The 15,881-nt window shown below is 43.9% G+C and overlaps 1 protein-coding gene across 2 annotated transcripts in view; it reads right to left on the reverse strand.

Annotated features, from left to right (window-relative positions):
* ANKRD13A (ankyrin repeat domain 13A) overlaps positions 1–15,881 on the reverse strand; it is a 33,317-nt gene that overhangs the window by 7,892 nt on the left and 9,544 nt on the right. For both annotated transcript variants that reach the window (XM_082700077.1, XM_082700078.1), the window contains 9 exons: positions 13,000–13,132; positions 12,086–12,210; positions 9,632–9,677; positions 8,154–8,297; positions 7,291–7,480; positions 3,480–3,546; positions 2,031–2,112; positions 886–947; positions 8–138 (listed from right to left, as the gene is read on the reverse strand). In XM_082700077.1, coding sequence (XP_082556203.1) covers positions 8–138; positions 886–947; positions 2,031–2,112; positions 3,480–3,546; positions 7,291–7,480; positions 8,154–8,297; positions 9,632–9,677; positions 12,086–12,210; positions 13,000–13,132 — 980 coding nt within the window. The remainder of the gene's footprint in view (positions 1–7; positions 139–885; positions 948–2,030; positions 2,113–3,479; positions 3,547–7,290; positions 7,481–8,153; positions 8,298–9,631; positions 9,678–12,085; positions 12,211–12,999; positions 13,133–15,881) is intronic.

A 15,881-nucleotide genomic window follows, 5' to 3' on the forward strand; every position in this document is an offset into this window, starting at 1 on the left:
CTCTTACTTTTGCGTTCTAATCGTCAGCTCTTTCGGCCTTCCAATGTCCCGGTCCTTCAGATCAAACTCTTCATTAAAGTATTCCTCAGGTGTGATGGCCGTGGGGTTGTTGGCGGTGGCACATTCCGTAGTGAGGTCCTGCCAAGCCAGAACTCGGGGGAATCAGAAATGCCAATTGGTGCTCACAAGTGGAGACCTATGGCACTCAGCCCCAGAGATGGATGTGTTAACCAGCTATGGATCAGGATGATCTAGTCTTTCCCCCCGCCCCCGCTAACCACGCCCCTCACATACTTTTTTTTTTTAACTAAGTTATTACACAGAACAAGAAAATCCACAAAGGTGTGAGGAAATGACACAGGAAGCCTAACGGGTCTCTCCATGTCAAACGTTTCTCTACTCTCTTTAGCATTTTTATCTCCTGACAGGAAAAAAGAAAAAAAGAGAGAAATGGCTGAAAGCACATAAGACCTAGGAGACCTGGAGCTTACATTCCAGCTCTGTCAGGCTCTTGCTCAGGACACTGGAAAGGGAATCTCAGTTTTCTGACCCTCTGACAGCCATTATACCAACTCCACAGAGTTCTCATAAGGATCAAGTAAGAAAATGTTTGTTAAGGTGCTCGGTTAAAACAGAAAGTCCTGAATCCTTTCTAAGTTTACAGTTGAGAGAGAAAGCACCTGAATTGCACAGTCATGACCCTCCTCTAAAATCTGTATTTGTAAGACTCATTTATTTCTCTTGCAAAAGAGTATCTCTGATTTCAGCTTGGGAGTGCTCTTCAGCCTTGCAGACAGAGAGGCCTGGTCAGGTTCAGTAAATGCCATCACAGCACAGCAAAGTCATGTCCTTTCTTGAACCTGAGAGCTCGCTGCTACCACTTACCCCTTGAGCACCAAACTGATGTTCCACAGTTCCCAGCAAAGATTCCAGTGGGTTCCTATCCGCTAGAGAAGGGAGGAAAAGTTTAATGTCTACTATTATGCCTTACTTGTGACTACAGAAAGAGATTCTTGTCCTGTTTTAAAGTTCTGGATCCCAGCTACCTACGTTAGGAAGTCCATTTATGGGCAGGCTAGTAAAATCATCTATAATATCTATCAGCTAATTTATCCCTCATAGGACATTTTTTATTAGGGTCTCTAACCTAGGTTAGCAACAGTTACAAGAACTCGAGTAGAAAGAATTTGGGTTTAGGAGTGAGCCTGGGGTGGGGGGCCACAGCGTTCTCATCTGTCAAACCAGAATCCTAGTAACAGTGGCGGTGGTGGAGGCACCCAGCAATGACCGTGTGCTTGCCACACTCTGCAGGAACCTTGCAAAGGTTCGCATGAAGCAACTCGTCCCATCTTCCCAAGGACCCCCATTTCACTGCTGAGGAACATGAGCCCCAGAGGGTAGGTAACTTAAGGCCAAACAACAGGCCACTGGTGGGGCTTGGATATAATCCCCGCGCATTGGCAGAGTTTGGGCTCATAGTCCAGGTTCTGTCCAGATCTTCCATGGTACAAGTTTGGATTGACTCGCTCATTTCAGGGAGAACTAGTCTCCAATACCTTTATCTACCTATATGTCAGATCCAGCAACTGTTCTTCAGAACACAAGCACAAACCCTCCTGCATGGCTTTAATTCCACTTGAAGCCAACTACAGGTAATATCTTCAAGAATGGGCCAGACAGGGGCCCCTGGGTGACTCAGTGGGTTAAGCCTCTGCCTCTGGCTCAGGTCACGATCTCAGAGTCCTGGAATCGAGCCCCGCATCAGGCTCTCTGCTCAGTGGGGAGCCTGCTTCCTCCTCTCTCTGCCTGCCTCTGCCTACTTGTGATCTCTCTCTCTCTTTCTCTCAATCTGTTAAATAAATAAATAAATAAAAATCTTAAAAAAAAAAAAAGAAAGAATGAGCCAGACTAAGGAAATTTTTGTAAAAAATTAGGGTTAGGATGAGCCTGACCTGACCACATTCAACCCAAAACTTAATGAAGCCAACAAAGGCTCTCTCTCTCTAGGCCAAACAAAAGGTGGGGATTACCTTTATATCTCTTTTTCTCTTCCTCGGTCAGATGTTCTGTGCGGATTTTGGTTATCACACTCACATTGTTTACTGTGTAAACCTTGAGAGACGTGTGCAAAAGAACACAGTGACACAGGGAATCAAAACTCAAAAAATAAGCATAGCAAGAGCAAGAATGCTGAAGCCAAAAAAAGAAAAAAGAAAAAAAAAAAGAAAAAATTCAGCAAAATAAAAATGAGAAATGGTTGACAATCATTAGGATCCTTCAGAGAAAAATATATAAGCTATCAACTTAGAAATGCATCAGCAGTTAATTTGCATCTCTGACAGTTTTAAATACTGAGGAGTGAACAGGGATGGCTGCAGCTTCCCGCCTGCCCTTTGTGTTGCTAAACACCCTCCAACAAAGGTCCTGATATTTAGGCCTCCCTGCTGGATTCCTATCACACTATTCCTATCCCACAGCCGCATCATGGGCTTCTGTACTGATCTGTGGTGATCTTATAACAGGACTGACTTAGACAGCCATCTGCTGGGCAGAAGGAAAACGGAACAAACACAAGGTTCTCTAAGACTTAACGAGGAAACTGGCAAGTCACTATTTAAAAAGCTATTCCCTCTACAGACAAAAAATTATCCTCACCACCAGTCAGGGCTCTTGTTCTCAAGGCCGCCTGAGGAATGTGGGGTTCTGGAAGACCAAATCTCATGGTAAGCGGAATTAACTGTATGTGCCCTCCGTGGATTCCTGCACAATCAGAGACTCAAGGAAACCCACACAGCACTGGAGCGACAGTGTCTAAATGCATCTTGCTGAGCATGACGTTAAGTGTCTTTGCATACTCAGAGGTCACCAGAGAATCCTGTAGCGGTGGACTCTGGCCCTGGGAGACAGCAATCCCTGCTAGACTAGACTGCACGGCTACAGAGAAGCCAGCAAGTAGAGCGCTCCCGCTGACAAGACACCAGAGGCCCCAACTGACAGCAGTCTCCACTCTTGACAACTGTATTCTTAACACACTGACGTCATGCGAGTGGGTTGTCAAGTCACTGGTTACAATTAGGCTGACTACAAAAATGCGAGATTATTAAAGCTACTTTACTTTTCTTTTCTTCTTTAAACCCACTCAGGTTATAAAAAAAGATTGACATGCAGGTCTAATCTAATCCTTTCTTTTCGTCCTTAAAGAATTAAAGGAACGGTCACTCCCCGGGGGACGACTGACACCCAGACTCACTTCTCTACAGGGCTGTTTCTCTTTGGCATACCTAGGGGTCTCCTCGGGACATGCTATTCTATTTTCTGAACGTCAGATCAGATACAAATCCAAGTTGAGAGACGCCAAGCAGTACGTTATTCCCCAGAGTATCTCCACGGCAGAGGCATGAAAACAATCTGAACAGACTCCTCATTTGCATAGAAGCTAAATAGCTATATTAAATCTTATTTTAAGAGTTTCCTTTTACCTTTGCTTCGTAACCATTAACAACTTCTGCTTTATCTGTCCTCCAGCCCCAGAATCCGGATTTAGTTCTGATAAAAAGTGAACACCACAAATTTCTACATGTACAAAATGCCATTCAGATTTATCCCTGCCGCCTTTATAGTTTAATTCCCCCAGCTTAAGGCAGTGAAGGCCACTTGGTGACTATGGTCCTACTGTCCACAAAAGGATGCTCTTGGAGACAGATGGCTTACGCAGCCCCACCCCCTCCCACAGTTATTAATCAATTCACCTCACCCCTGGCATAGAAAGCCCCCACTCTTGGCTTCTTTACAGAAACCGCCAGCACAGGGGACAAACATGGTGACACTGACTAGACAGCTGTCCTAAAGAAATGAAGATGACCAGCGTCCAAGGGCTCGCCATGAGGTGCGATCTGGGTCTGAGCATTTGTCTGGATCATCGAAACTGTGGGCATGAACGTCAGCAGCTCTGTTCCCATGAGCAGCCGCAACTCAATCGAGGAAATCGTAGAACAAGAAGGCACAGACTATCCTGCTCCTCCAGAGAGAGGAGGTGGGGCAGGAACTCATCATTGTGGCGAGCTGCTTGGAGAAGCCATTAATGCCTGCAAAATGGCTTGGGAGTCACATGTTTTATCAGGTTTGGTGCAGCAGAGGAAAGGATGTTATGTTAAAAGCAGTTTTTCAGCCCAGGCATTAATTCCAGGTCTGTGGAACTGCTTTTAAAGTAACCCAGCATTCCAGCGGCAGCTATGGCGTTGGTCAAGGTGCCTGAAAACCCAATTATTCCACTCAACATACTTCTGGGTAAAAATGCATTTAGAGCCAAGAGCGGCCAAGAGGCTGTGGTTCATTTTCAAAGCAGCTCATCCTGGGAAATACTATCACTCAGAGGGGAGCCCTGACCAGTCTGGTCCGCCCTTTTGTCTAGGACATCACATCCTAGCTCCACTCCATCACATTCTAGCTCCATGCTGCACTTGGCCCCATGCAGAACTGGCCTGCCTGCCTTCTGCTCTGACCCCAGAGGGAAGTGGGACATCACACAGGAAGCTCCGGGAACTGGCAGGTGAGCCAACTCACAACAAAGATACAGGCCATTTGCATCTCGTGTTTCCAAACGGCTTTATTAGTCCAGATGGGATATGCAAAGTTTTATGCGTACATTACAGCCCATCAGAGAAAGGAGGGACCAGAGCTTCACCTTTCCCATTAGTCCACAATGAAGGAAGAATGACCTATGGAGGGAGAGCGAGAAACCCTAAAGGGATTACACCAAATGCTAGGATCTCCACTTCACATTTCAGAAACAAAACTGAAATCTAGGGGGCAAGGGGTTAGGGTCCACACTGAATCATAAACCCGAGTCCCCTCTTAGTCATCAAGAATTGAAAATCAAGACAGTCCTTTTAGTTAATAGATTCAGTCCTTGGTTCCTTGTCTTTCACCAAGTCACTTGATATTTTGGCCTGGGGAGAACTGTTTCCTGGCACACAGTCTTCCAAGGTACCAAAGGATGACTCAGTCTGTTCTCCTTCATCCTGCGGGGCCTGCTGGGGAAACGGAGCTGCGCCATTCTCCCTGGAGACCGCCATGCTGCTCAGTTCTCTGCATCTGCTTGGCTGGCAGTCCTGGCTGCTCCCCTTCCCTTTCCACTCCCCCTCTGACAGCTTGCTTATTAAATTCAGTGTCCTAATTTAAAACCAAAAGTCTAATAACTCCTTGGCTCTTCATTAACTTTACATGCAGAGACATCTGAAAATGACAGGGGGACACCAGCTCCCCCTCTGCCATTTTTACCTCTGTTGAGACTGCCACACCAGGGGCCACTGAGCCAATGCTGCAGCATGGAGGCTGCTGAGCCATGCAGAGAAAGTCTCTAAGGGTGGCTGGGAATGTTCTGTTTAAGGCTGGCAGAGCCTAATCTTTGAGGGACGAGACCAACCCAGACTTCAGCCAGAGGGTATTTAAGGGAGGCCAAAAACTCATGCAGGAAGCAAGCCTCAGGCTGTCAGAACAGATCAGAGGAAAGAAACGGACCAGAACAGCTATCACAAAAGAGCACACCTTCCAGATTCAATCAAACACACACTCCCACCTCCAGTAGGAAGGACTTGCGCACACCATTTCTACCACACAAGTGGCTCCAAAACTCACTAACTGCATATTTAATTCTGAGCACCACCAAAAAAAGCACCTGGCTTCCAGAAACCCTTCCTGTGAGACCCACTGTCAGTTGCAAAAAAGGAGGTTAGCTTGAACCTTCTGAAAACCTAGTAACCATATGAATATCAGATGTGCCTTAGTCCTCCACACAAATGGAATGTGCCCTCGTATAACATGTACCTTCAGCCAGTAATCAGCACGATCTTTGTAAATTACACTTAAGAACACTGACTCTACCAACTCTGCCAGGGAACTAGAGGGAACAGCAGCTCTTCTCATGACATCTTAGGATCATGGGGACTTTAGCAGCATATCTCAAGATTCACTCCTTTATTTCTTTCAAGGACACCGAAATCCAGAGAGACCAAGCCACCTCCCCAAAGCCACATAGTCATTCAGGGGCCCTGCCAGTGGCACTCAGTTCTTTTCACCCCCATCTCCACAGCTGGGCTGCAGCAGGGAGGGCAGGCTCCTCTCTTTCCAGCTTTCCCAACAGAACCCTAGCTGAAGGTGTCTGCAGAGGTGTGTGCCAAGCCTCAGGGGTCTGCCCCAAACCCTCCCAGGTAAAGTCACAGTCAGTCCCTAGTAGACAGCTATCACCTGGCAAGGCTGGTGATAGGGCACTGACCCCACCTCACAGGGGTGCCACTACCCAAGCAGCAGTGGTATTAGGACACCACACAGGCTGACACTTGGGTTTTCTCTTCTGCTACTAACAGATGCCATAATTCCAATGCTCTATCTAAATTCGAAGAAAGGAGTATTTCAGTCTTATATTTGACTCATCAGAAAATTCTCAGTCTTACGAACTGATTTTATGGAAACAAAGAAAAGAAAAAGAGAGGAAAGGGAGTATATTCACTAAAAGTAAAGAAAGCCTATATCTAGGATAATATATGTCCATGTTATCTCAGGTTGTGCTGCTTTGGATTACAGAGAGCTGGATGTGAAATCCTAGGCAAACATTCAGGGCTCTTGCAGACTCCCTCAGCTCAATGTGTTTGGAGGTAAAAACACTCAGGCCAATGGCTCTGACAGCCTCTGCTTCCCCTACACTCAAAAGCTCTCCATGCCTCTGCCCAGCCCAGAGGCAGATGACCAGTTCTCGTCCAGGTTAACCAAGGTACAAACCTCTCCAGAAGTTTCTTCTGGTAGAATCTGGAAGAGAACCGAAAACTCCTCCAGACTCTTTCTCTAAACTCTCAGGCCTCACATGGGGAAAGGGCCACATTAAACTATACAGTAAGTGTGAATATGACTAATATCAGTACAACCACAATCAATACTGGGTCAGTTCTAGCTTCCAGAAACTCAAAGCTCCATGGTTTGGGACTAGGGAGTCTTATGGATCCCCAAACACCAGAACAAAAAATTCAAATAAAATCCATTAGAAAGGGCCCATAAAAGAATATGAAGACATTTCTCCAAGATGTAACCAATGTGCTGTAAAAATGATCTATGAAAGAGGAGGTCAGCTATGGCTTTTACTTGGTTAGAACAGAAAGCAATGTTAAAACCCACTACTGTTTATTATGCCGGATTAGAAAAATCCCAACCCACCCATAATTTCCGATTCATATCTACATGCGACTAAAGATAGCAGTAAAGGGATTAGATGTTAAAATGCAGAACCAAAATGCGTACCTTTCAAAAGCAATATTTTTAGTATCGAGGCTGGTGTTAATGACTGGGCTTGTGAGCCGCCTCTCAACTTCCCTGCCTTTTGGCTTCATCAAGTCCAGAGTGAGGCGCTCCATTTCCTGGGAAAGGTCAAAGTGTTCAGTGGTGACCACTCTGTCATCATGGTTGACTTCTATCAGCTCTGCCCGGTTGTCTGTTAATGGAAACCAGAGCATAACCAAGTGCCAGGCAAAGAAGACACAAAAACAAGGAAGCCTCAAAAGTTAAAATGCATCATCTCACATTTTTCCCCTCAAGTGCTATCAGATAAAACCTAAAGACTATTGATTATTCACTACCTACTTACATGGGGATTATCTGGCCAGTTTCCACAGCCCATAGGCCATCTTCCTCAGAACTACAGGCACTAAAAACAATTTGCCTTTTTCATTGGCAACACATCTATGCACTTTTTAAAATACACAACTTATAAATATACAATTTACATAACTAATGTAAATTGTTTATGCATCATGCTGGGCTGGCAATACAATTTTTCTCACCCTCCATCAGGAGGATTACGCCTGCTTGTTGAGGGAATATAAGGAGATACAAGACAGTCTCCCACTCAACGCTCAGGAATGAGGGACAGATGCATGTTAAAAGGGTAAATGATACAGGCAAGAGAATCAAGAGAACTATTCAAAAAAGAAAGAAAATTGAGGAATCGAGAGCTGAAAAGTTAACAAGAATAACCAAAAAAGAAAAAAAAAGTGCCCCAGACAGGGTCAGATAAAGTATAGGAATATAAACACATTTTGATGGTCAAAAAGCAGTCTGTAACTTAGCGTGAGCAGTGATTATGAAAACAGAACAGAATCACTCACCTTCTCCCTTAAATATAAAACTACGCCTCCCTCTTATCCAGCTCATGTTCTCAAATCCCAGCAATGTGATATCCACACGCAGCTTGGCACCACTTTTCCAAATGCGACACACATCGTTCGGGCATATTCTGGAAACCAAGGGCACTACAGAAGAGAAACGTACTACTGAGGAAAAACCTGAGGGCCAAGCAGAACATGTAGGGCCAGGAAATCTGGATTGGGACTTTAATAAAAGGAAAGCAGTGGTTGGATAGTGACTGCCAGACAGAACTGGGCTTGGCTCCCACACTGAGGATCCAGGTGGTCACTTTTAAAAAACAGACCTTCTGTTCTACAGTTCTTTATAAAAGTGTAGGTGTATGTCTTACCCAGAGAAGACCCTGAATGAATCTCCCAGAGGTATTTTCGATCCCAAAACTGAAAGTCTCTCTGTGACCATCACCACCACCATCAGGGCTATACAGCGTGTCCACCTGGCCTTCCCGCTCACATACACTGCTCTGGCCACATGGCCATGACCTGCCACATTGCCACATCCACCCTTCAAAATATCAGACCTAACACAGCTAAGATCTGTGGCTGCTTCGGCATTGAAAAGAACTTGTAAGGTTTCCAGAAGAACCTGAAATTCTCTTCTGTTACATACTTTTTACTTCATTTAAATGTTTCATTACAAATATGACTTCTTGCCTGACAGAAAAATCGGTGTGAAACAGCTGGGAACCTGGGAATTAAGAGCTGTCATTAACTGATCTACAAGAAATAGAAGTGGAACATCTATGAAAATTACTGTCGGTCAACTTGCCCTACATAAGATTTTAGAGAAATACATCCATTTTATAAAAAAAACTAAGCTATCCCACCATTTGTCTCATCTTCTTCCATAGAATAACAAGTTTAAATGAAGCAAGTTGAACCACATAAGGAAATGAGTAATAAATTATGGCAAATCTACTTACTAAAATTTTAGCCATTTAAAAAACCTAATAATATGGACAGGTATCAGTTCTAAGTGACAAAAAAAGGAGACAAAATTGTCCATATATTATCTTTACAAGATGCTCAAGAGAAAAATCCCCATGTGTGGAGGAGAAAACTAGAAGGAAAATATCCAAAGCATGAACAGTAGTTGCACTTAAGTGGGACTATAGGTGGCTGTTTTTTCTTACTCTTTTCTACACATTTCTTAGATTTAAAAAAAAAAAAAAAATACATTCAGGGCACCTGGGTGGCTCAGTTGTTAAGTGTCTGCCTTCAGCTCAGATCATGATCCCAGGATCAGGGTCCCTGCTCTGTGGGAAGCCACTTCTCCCTCTCCTATTCTCCCTGCTTGTGTTCCCTCTCTCACTGTGTCTCTCTCTGTCAAATAAATAAATTAATTTTTTAAAAAAATTCTGTTTTTATAAAGGAAAAGTAAACGTATATTCAGGCTCAATAATTTTGGAAACAAATAAAATAGAAAGCCCAGAGCCACTCACCCCAGCTGGTGAATTCCCATTTCATCTGCACATAGAAATCTGGAGCCTGAAGGACAAAGGTTTAAAGTAAATGATCCTTAGCACTATTAAACCGAACACAAACATGGTAAGGGTTAATGAGGTTTTAGGTTTGGGGGTTTAAGTTTGGGTGGGGAGGAGGAGAGAACACAGAAAATAAGAAACATAAAATGCAAACCCATCAAAGTAAATGCTTATTTTATACGCAGGCTGTTATTTTATCTTGATATAAAATATGTCTAGACAGTTAAAAAAGTTAACTAAGAGCAACAAGGTTAGAGAGGGATAAAATCAAATCTGATTTAGGACTCATTCTGGTTCCTAACAGTAGCAGAAAGATGAGCCTGGAAGATGGGCCTAGACACTGCCATGCAATGTGGGTAGCAGGCTATTCTGAACAAAGAGAAAGAAACATCAATTCCATCTATTCTATCTGCCTGACTGCAACAGGTTTTGTGTGCTGGGAAGGGCTTCATATTTACTGGACCTCCAAACCAGAGGAGGCTGCCAGACATCACCTCTCCAAGAAGTTCATGTTCCCTCCAGTTCTTCTTAAACTTTGAGAATTTGGCTTTATAAAATTTTATACCACCAGAGAAGTCCTATTTAGGGCGACTTTCTGATCTGCCCTAAATTCTTACAGAAGGTTCTTGGAGAGCTTACTTAAGAAATCCGACAGTTACTATCCAAGAAGAGAAATGCTAGAAATTCCAGGTGTTGCTCTGTTACCCCTCTGTCCACAATGGCTTTGTCGTGGTTTTTACAGAAGCAACGGAAAGGAAGACCAAGAATCTACCCTTAAGTAAAATCAGGATTCTAGTGATGGGCAAAGGCTCACCGAGGGGCAGCAGACAAGAATGGGGAGGGCTTGTTTTAAAGAGCCAATGTTAAAAGACAAAATGTCAGCAACAACATCTGGAGACCTGGGCACACAGGTCATTCACAGGCTCTGTTTAACTTCAAGCAGAGAACACAACCCAATGCAGTTTACTGGTATGGCTCAGTACAGGTTAAAAAACAGAAAGTCCTTTACATGGCATTTTTAAAATGAAGAGTGACCACACATTAAGTCAGTTTCTGATTTGCCAAGTGGGCAAATGTGTTTTTAGTTCCTCCTCCAGTAAGCTAGACAAGAAAACAAGAAATCCCCTTGATCTTTCGCACACTCACACACAACGTAGCTTAAAAACAAGGCAGACAACTATTTCATATTTCATGGAAGGTTTTGTGTACTCTGTGAAAAATGAGTATCTACGGGAACAATTTTGCTTGAGTGTCAGAGAAATACATTTTTTACAAAGTGTGCTCAGATAATGAGCAGTGATTGTCTTACAGCAAAGCTGTTCCTTTTCTCAACAGAGCTGTTAATTTTTCTCAAGAAACATGTTGACTAAAGTTGTAAAGTGGATTTACCTAGCAAATATCTTTGGAGATATTTTGGGAAGCTCCCTTATGTGCTTAAGAATAAATGACACGAAAATTGAAGCACTGATACTTTCTTGTCTCCCACAGCTCTGAGAACATTCCATGACTGGCTCCTAAGATGGTTCTTGTAGGTAACAGACACTTTGTGGAGAAGGGCAACCATGAAGCAGAACAGTCCATGAGCCTAGAAGTAAATTTTCATAAAAATGACCTCCAAGTGTCACAGAGCCCATACACTTTAATTCACAGATAACAGTCTTTACGGGCAATGCCTGGGCGGGGGGGAACAGTCTTTACGGGCCCAAAACCAATGGTTGTAAATAAATTAAGCCAATGGACCGGAAGTCACAAAATACTAATGCCTAGAGTCAACAAGGGGCAAGGAGAAGGTGCATACACACTTCAGAGCCTCAAGAAGCCTTGGAAATCCCTGTACAGTATCAAATGCTCATCACAGCTTCCTCAAGATGACCTATGCTCAGGGGCACCTTGTGGGGGCTCAGTCGGTTAAGTATCCAACTCTTGATTTTCGGCTCAGGTCATGATGTCCCGGTTGTGAGATCGAGCCCTGTCTCGGGCTTCATACTGGGTGTGGAGCCTGCTAAAGATTCTGTCTCCCTCTGCCCTCCCCAGCACCATCATCCCACCCCCCGCCCCCGCCCTCATTCACATGTGCACGCACACTTTCTCTCTCAAAAGAAAGATGACCAATGCTTAGAACGCCACTGTTAAGAAAACAGTTACCTAGACAAATTGCTTCATGTCCATTTGTGTTCAGTTACAACTCTTGAGCCGCACTTAGAAGAGTAGGTCTAGTGACGGAGAAATGAAATCTGTGAAAGACCTCATACATTTAATAGATGAGGGATAATGCCCTTTGGTACTAAATATACCGTTATTTACTATTTGTTACACTCGTGGGAAGGTACACGTGGACATCTAACTGTGTCTCTCCAGCTATGTTGTCAGCATTTAACTCAAATTATGGCATCGCCACATTTTTATGGATACCTCAAGAATCTTCTGGAGCAGCTCAGGAACTCCTTCAAGGGCCATGGATGTGTTGTGGTAGTCCCGATGCTGAAGAACGGTATACACCATCTCGGGGTCACCGGTGCTCACAGCCTCGTGTAAAACTGAAAACCAAAAAGGTGAAACTTCATCATCCAGTAGTCTCATACTGTGACAGACTCCTAAGCTAGTTCGAAGTGAGTCTACAGATCAAAGACAAACATTTTCTTCAAAGAGCAAGAGAGGCTACAGCCCCACCTTACTTTTACAACCATGACTGCTTATCGCTAGCTCTTAACTGAGTGAAAAGAAAATATAGGGCTTGTAGCCTCTTGAGCAAGCCGACTTCCATCCTCCCCCCACACCCCCTCTCTTACCACTGGTTCTGAAATCCTGACAGTGTCTTCAGAGAGCAGGCTTTACCTGTGTGATCACACAACTGGGGTTATATGTGGATCGGGCAGGTAGGGCTTATGTGTATCTTTGCTCAGCCAACACAGAATTAATTGCTCTGACCAACAGAGAGCTTGCAAGCAAGTGAAATGCCAGGATATCCCCGGAAGCAGCCATAATTTCGTTTTCATTTTGCCTATCCTGACAGATTCAATGGAGTTACCATCACATTCCTCAGGAGGAATCTGGCTTCCATACTCATGTGTGATGAAGGGTTTGCACTGAGAGCTGCTTTCTGGATAGGAGTCGCCCTCCACTGAGGGCTTCTGGCCCAGGACACAGTTCGGACCATTGTGCCGCAGGTCTCTGAGGCCCGCATCTCCTCGCCCCGGCCCCTACTCCCAAGAGAGAAAGAGTCTTAATATAAAGATAACTTGAGGGCAATTATCATTGAGACTCGCCTTTATTCAGAAAGAGACATCAAAACAAAAGGCTTTCAGATATTTTCAAAATATACTTGCCTGTCCATCCCTCACGATTTTCTTTTGTAACATCTGCTTTATGTCGGAGCAAGACTCTAGCAGATTCCAAATGTCCCAAAGAAACAGCAAGATGCAATAAGGTTCGACCTCGTGGATCCAGAGCCTCCACATTCTGTGAAGTAAACACTGGCATTTATATAATTGTATATATTAAATCAAAATAAGGAAATGTGTGAGAGATAAAATTTAATATAAAATGGAAAATTGCACGTTACAGCAGTGTGTGGAAGAAAGAATGCTTGCATGCGGGGGTGGCTGAAATATTAATTTGAGGCTATAATAAAGATGATGGTGGGGTGCCTGGGTGGCTCAGTGGGTTAAAGCCTCTGCCTTCAGCTCAGGTCATGATTTCAGGGTCCTGGGATCCAGCTCCACATCGGGCTCTCTGCTCAGCAGGGAGCCTAATTCCCACCCCCCTCTCTCTGCCTGCCTCTGACTGCTTGTGATCTCTGCCAAATAAGAAAATTAAATCTTAAAAAAAAAAAAAAAAAAAAAAGATGATGGTTACTGAGTTCCTTTTTCTATAAAGTGAAGCACCTAAGAAACAAACACTAGCCGTAGGCCTCGGATCATCAGGCACGTCTTATGCCCTCCACAGCACTCAAAAGAAGTCTAAATAAAGCCAGGGCTTTAATGAATGCAACCAGCCCATGACACAGAACATGGGGGATTTCTCAAGCATGTATCAGGTCTAGAACAGGAAGTGGAGGACTTTAACCAAACGGAAAGCACAGAAGAGAACTGGGGTCAGACTAAAACTACATTCTCTAGCTGGGTTCCCACCAGAACGCCACTCTCATTGCTCTGTATGGAGCTCCAAGTACCCTGAAGCAGCAGCATCCACAGGTCCTACAATGAGCACGATTTGCCAGACAGGGACATGGACATATTTATAGGTAAATGTGAGAAGAGACACATGCCACTGTTGTCCATTTCCCCTTGAAGGTTTTCTTCCCCATGCTAGACACAGCCATCTGGCTTCTACTCTTCATTCCTATTCCCGTCCTCCTTCACCCAACCTGCGCTGGGTAGAGAGCCAAGTGGCAGTTTCTCTGGTTTGAACTCAGTCTGAATGACCGAAGGCTGCCTTCCAAAGATGGCTCTGAACGTTCTTCCAAGGACACAATAAACCACCATGGGACTTCTAGGATGTAAAACGTTTTAAGTGCTCAACTATTTCTCTGGAAATGTGCTTTTATCTTGATTTGAGATGCTAGTTGTTGTGCAGGCATTAACTGCAGCCTCCAAAGATAACCAGAATGTTCCACTTACTGGCCACATGGGAGAAAGGTAAGCAGAACTAAACAGCTACTGCCCAACAGCTACTGGACCTCCCTGTTCTGCAAAGGGCATCATGGCTACCGTGCAGACAGCAACTGTTCTCGAGGAATGACAGCAGTGGCCAAAGACATTCTGCAAAGCAAGCACACGTCCTCCTGGACCAATCCCAGACGTCAGTGTTCTCTCTGGTGCTGGAATACCAACACATCTCCTGGAATGGGGCCCACAGCACCTCCCAGGATTCCCTGGCTTTCCCCAAGGGCATGGCTTGTCCCTCTCACCAGAGACACTGATCTTCTTCCAAAGGGCCGGATCCAAGACTCATATCTCATATTCCCTAGCTTCCATGACCCAGGTCTCATTGCATTAAACCATGATTTTTTAAAAAGTAATCTAGCTAAAGATTTTTACCTGAGTTGCAGTTTAGCAGGAGAGACATAATTAACAAGTTCATTACCTCGTTACATATCTGTTATATAAACTGTTTCCTCACCTAACAAGTTCAGTCTATGGGAAAGGTGCTCGGTTTTAGCACACTGCCTGAGAGAGAGGCAATGTTTAATGATATTTGTCACACAAAAAGGACAAATTCTATTTTATGCAATTCACACCCCAGAACAAAACTAACATCTCAGACCAAGGACTGACACTCAAGCTTCTGGGCAACCACTAGATAATGATGTGTAAAATTAAAGCCAAATTCATTAAGTTGTTGACTTTGTCCTATTTTGGACCATAGGAAAAAAAAAATATGCATGAGCCAGACAGCAGCAACATTTTGTGTTGCTGACTGTAGCCCTTCGGAGCCTCCTGTGCCTCTTTCTCATGTGAGAATCATGTGAAAAGAGAGAAAGAAGGAAGAATATTATGGGGACTGGGATTAAAGATGGTGGATAATTGAAGTGGAAATTAGAAAAACAGAGGACAGCAAATCAATACAGGAAAAAAAAAACTGAAAATTGGTTCTTGGTAAATATCAAAAAAATTGACAAACTTTCAGCTAGATTGACCAGAAAAGAAAGAGCGAAGACTCCAGTTACCAAAAGCAGGAATGAAAAAAGGAATGTCACAACCAACTCTACAGAAATACAGAGTATTTAAAAGGAATACTATGTGGGGTGCCTGGGTGGCTCAGTGGGTTAAGCCCACAGAGTCCTGGGATCAAGCCCCACATCGGGCTCTCTGCTCAGCAGGGAGCCTGCTTCCCCTTCTCTCTCTGCCTGCCTCTCTGCCTACTTGTGATCTCTCTGTCAAATAAGTAAATAAAATCTTTAAAAAAAATAAAATAAAAGGAATACTATGAACAACTGTATGCCAGCAGATTAGAGGCTTAAATGAAAGGAACATATTCCTAGACAGATACAAACCGGCAAAACTGACTTAAAAAACAGAAAATCTGAATAATTTGTAACAAGTAAAGAGACTGAATCAGTAATGTCTGAACTTTAAAAAAGCTCAGGCCCAGATGGCTTTGCCGGTGAATTCTGCCAAACATCCAAAGAATTAATACCAATTCTTCACAAATCCACCCCCCCAAAAAATAGAAGATAAAGGAAAACTTTCCAACTCATTTTATGAGC

This window comes from Mustela nivalis, assembly GCF_964662115.1.
Source record: "Mustela nivalis genome assembly, chromosome: 14".
In the NCBI taxonomy this organism is placed as follows: Eukaryota; Metazoa; Chordata; class Mammalia; order Carnivora; family Mustelidae; genus Mustela; species Mustela nivalis.